Source organism: Mesitornis unicolor, unplaced genomic scaffold, assembly GCF_000695765.1.
Source record: "Mesitornis unicolor isolate BGI_N332 unplaced genomic scaffold, ASM69576v1 scaffold22710, whole genome shotgun sequence".
Classification (NCBI taxonomy): domain Eukaryota; kingdom Metazoa; phylum Chordata; class Aves; order Mesitornithiformes; family Mesitornithidae; genus Mesitornis; species Mesitornis unicolor.
In genome coordinates, this window is record NW_010157965.1 from 6,880 (window position 1) to 9,716 (window position 2,837).

A 2,837-nucleotide genomic window follows, 5' to 3' on the forward strand; every position below is an offset into this window, starting at 1 on the left:
GGGGGAGCCGTGCCCGGCTGGCTTCTACGGCCAAGGCTGCAGGAGGCGGTGAGTGGCCGGACCCTCTTGGGCCCGATCCGGCACCGTGGGCTCAGTGCGAGGTGGCGGCAGGAGGTTTAGGGGACGCTGCGCTGGGTGATGGAGTTCCCCTTGGCTGTTGCAGATGCGGGCAGTGCAAGAGCCTGCAGCCGTGCACTGTGGCAGACGGGCGCTGCCTGACCTGCGAGGCAGGCTGGAACGGCACCAAGTGCGACCAGCCCTGCTCGCCTGGCTTCTACGGGGAGGGCTGCGAGAAGCTCTGTCCCCCCTGCAAGGACGGCCACACCTGCAACCACATCAACGGCAAGTGCTCCCACTGCAACCCGGGCTGGATCGGCGACCGGTCAGTGCAGCTGGGTGCAGGATTGGGCCCGAGGGTGGATGCCCACCCTCTCTGCCTGGGTCCCCACAGCCAGCCGGGGAGGGCAGGGGTGGGCTGAGCCAACTGGCACAGCCGTGAGACCAGAGGGAGCCTGCAAGACCCCTGCTGCTGCTACTCCTGGAGCCGCGCGTGCTCCAGCCATGTGCCCTCATCCCTCCCAGGTGCGAAACCAAGTGCCGGAACGGGACATATGGGGAGAACTGTGCCTTCGTCTGCAGCGACTGCGTCAATGGCCAGTGCCACTTCGAGACTGGTCGATGCCTCTGCCACCCTGGCTTCCACGGCACATAGTAAGTGAGGCACAGCGGGCACACTCTGGGATGCACCCCAGGGCACAGGTGATGTTCGGGCACCTCCTGCCCCACTGGGTCCTACATGGTTCCCAGCTGAGAGGTTTTCTGTGGTGAATGTGCTCGGGGCAATAATTCAGATGATTTTTGGAGTGGAGGGGAAAGGACGTGCTTGCGCAGATGTTAGCAACAAGGTAATGCTGCGAGAGAGGGATTTTGCTTTAGGAAACAGCTACTTGGCAAAAACAAATGCTGTCGACAAAAACAGTGGTTTGGGGTTTGTTTTTTTTCTTAAGTCCAGGGTGGAATTTCTAGCTGAAAAGAGAGAGAAAACCACATCCCAGAATAGTGAATAGCCTCATGGGCATGGCATCTGTGGGGGGCTCCTGCTGCGCACTGCAGCTCTGGTTAGGGTCTTCCTCATCCCTGGGAAGAGCCCCCCAGTCCTCCCCCTTTTCCCCTGCCCAAGGAAGGGGAATAAGAGACATCGACGTTTCGCTTGCATCCCTTGGTGTTGTTTTTTTTTTCCAGTGGGACTGAAATGCTGTTTGAAAAGGCAAGGAAAGCATTTCCCACCCAGCCAGGCTGTGCAAACCCCTCATGTCCTTCCAGGTGTTACTCAGATTTTCCCAGGAATTAATTGTGGGGCTAGTGGCAGGGCTTTGGGGCCAGCACCCCACCTGCGCCAGTGTTTTACTCCAGCTGTAGAAACAGAGAGCGTTTGCATGTCAGGTGGGTTCTGGGGGTGGGTTTCACTGACCGGTTGTGCTGTGGGAAAGGTCAGAGAGGCAGCGCGGCCGAGCGCTGGTGCCAGCTCAGGGTGACCGGCCTGGGTGTCATTGTCACCTTCATTAGGAAAGCCAGAGGTGAGAGCGCCCTGGTGCCACCAGAAGAATGTGGTCGTGCTGTCAGCCCAGTGCCAGACAGCAGCGTGTGATACTTGAATTGTTCTGAGGCCCTAGTGCTGCACCGGGGATGCAGGGACCAGGGGTGCTCAGGAAGTGGGGACCAGGGATGCTCAGGATGCAGGGACCATGGATGCTTGGGTTGCAGCCCTGGCCCCAGCAGCCTCCCAGAGCTGTAACCAAACACTGAGTTGTGCTGTACGGGTGCATGCCAAGCAGGCTCAGGGACTTTCTTGGTGCTCAGGCGGATCCCTGTGACTATGTGCAAACCAGTGTTTTTGTCAGCAGTATATAATTCTGCTGAGAAGGGGACAATTTCTGCAAGCAAGGCAAAAGGAACGTCCTCATCATGCAGGGGTGTATTCTCAGCTCTATGTTAGGAGAAGGCTAAGGGAAGGCTGCTAAAATGTTTGTGACATACACAAAGCAGTTCATCTCCTCCACATCAATCCCAGAGGTGTCGGGACTCTCTTGGAAAAAAATTGCCTGCCTCTGCTCTCCCAGAATCTCAGCCTGGGGCAGAAACATGGGCTTAATTGGTGTGGTAAGGGGTTTGGGGTTGCTGGGGAAATATCCCTGCTCCCGTCCTGCGGTGTTTGCCACCCCAGCACAGCTGCTCAGAGCGGCTGCGAGGGCTCAGTGCCCATCACGGTGGGCACGTGGCACCCGGCAGGCATGCGACTCAACCAGGGCAGCATTTTGCAAGTTGGCCAAGCATGAAATGGACTGAGCTGCCTCCGGGCATGGTGCCGAGGGCTGGGGGGCAGCTGTGTCCCTGGGGGAGCAGGTTTGGGCCTAGGCCCACTGGCTCCTTATGGCTGCAGCCACTCCAACCAGGATGCTGCAGCCAGTGAGCAGCTGGCAGAGGGTTTGGTGCACAGCAGCATGACCAATGTCCCCCAGATCCATCCAGGTCCTGCACCGCGGTGCCTGTCCCGTGGCTGGGGGGAGGTCGGGTCTGTCCTGCCAGCACTGAGAGCCCCGGTTGCTTTGGCGTGTGCCCAACACGTGTTTTCTGTGCTCGAGCCCTTGATGTTCGTGAGTTGGTGCCTGTCCATGCATGTCTTTGTCGCACTGGTGACGCACCAGGGAGGTCATTTTACCAGCAGTGGAGATTTGACAACGGACTTAGCCGAACCGGGAGGGTCTGCCTTGACAGAGTGGCTGCCTTGGGGCTACTCAGTTGTTTTTTTTCTTCTTGGAGGCCAAAAAAATGAAAAT

At 58.4% G+C, this 2,837-nt stretch overlaps 1 protein-coding gene across 1 annotated transcript in view; it reads left to right on the top strand.

Annotated features, from left to right (window-relative positions):
* The window catches only part of LOC104538752 (scavenger receptor class F member 2-like), a gene marked incomplete at its 3' end in the record, with an annotated part of 13,641 nt that overhangs the window by 2,564 nt on the left and 8,240 nt on the right, over positions 1-2,837 (top strand). Inside the window, exons 4-6 of the mRNA XM_010182071.1 lie at positions 8-48; positions 164-382; positions 583-711. Coding sequence (XP_010180373.1) covers positions 8-48; positions 164-382; positions 583-711 — 389 coding nt within the window. The remainder of the gene's footprint in view (positions 1-7; positions 49-163; positions 383-582; positions 712-2,837) is intronic.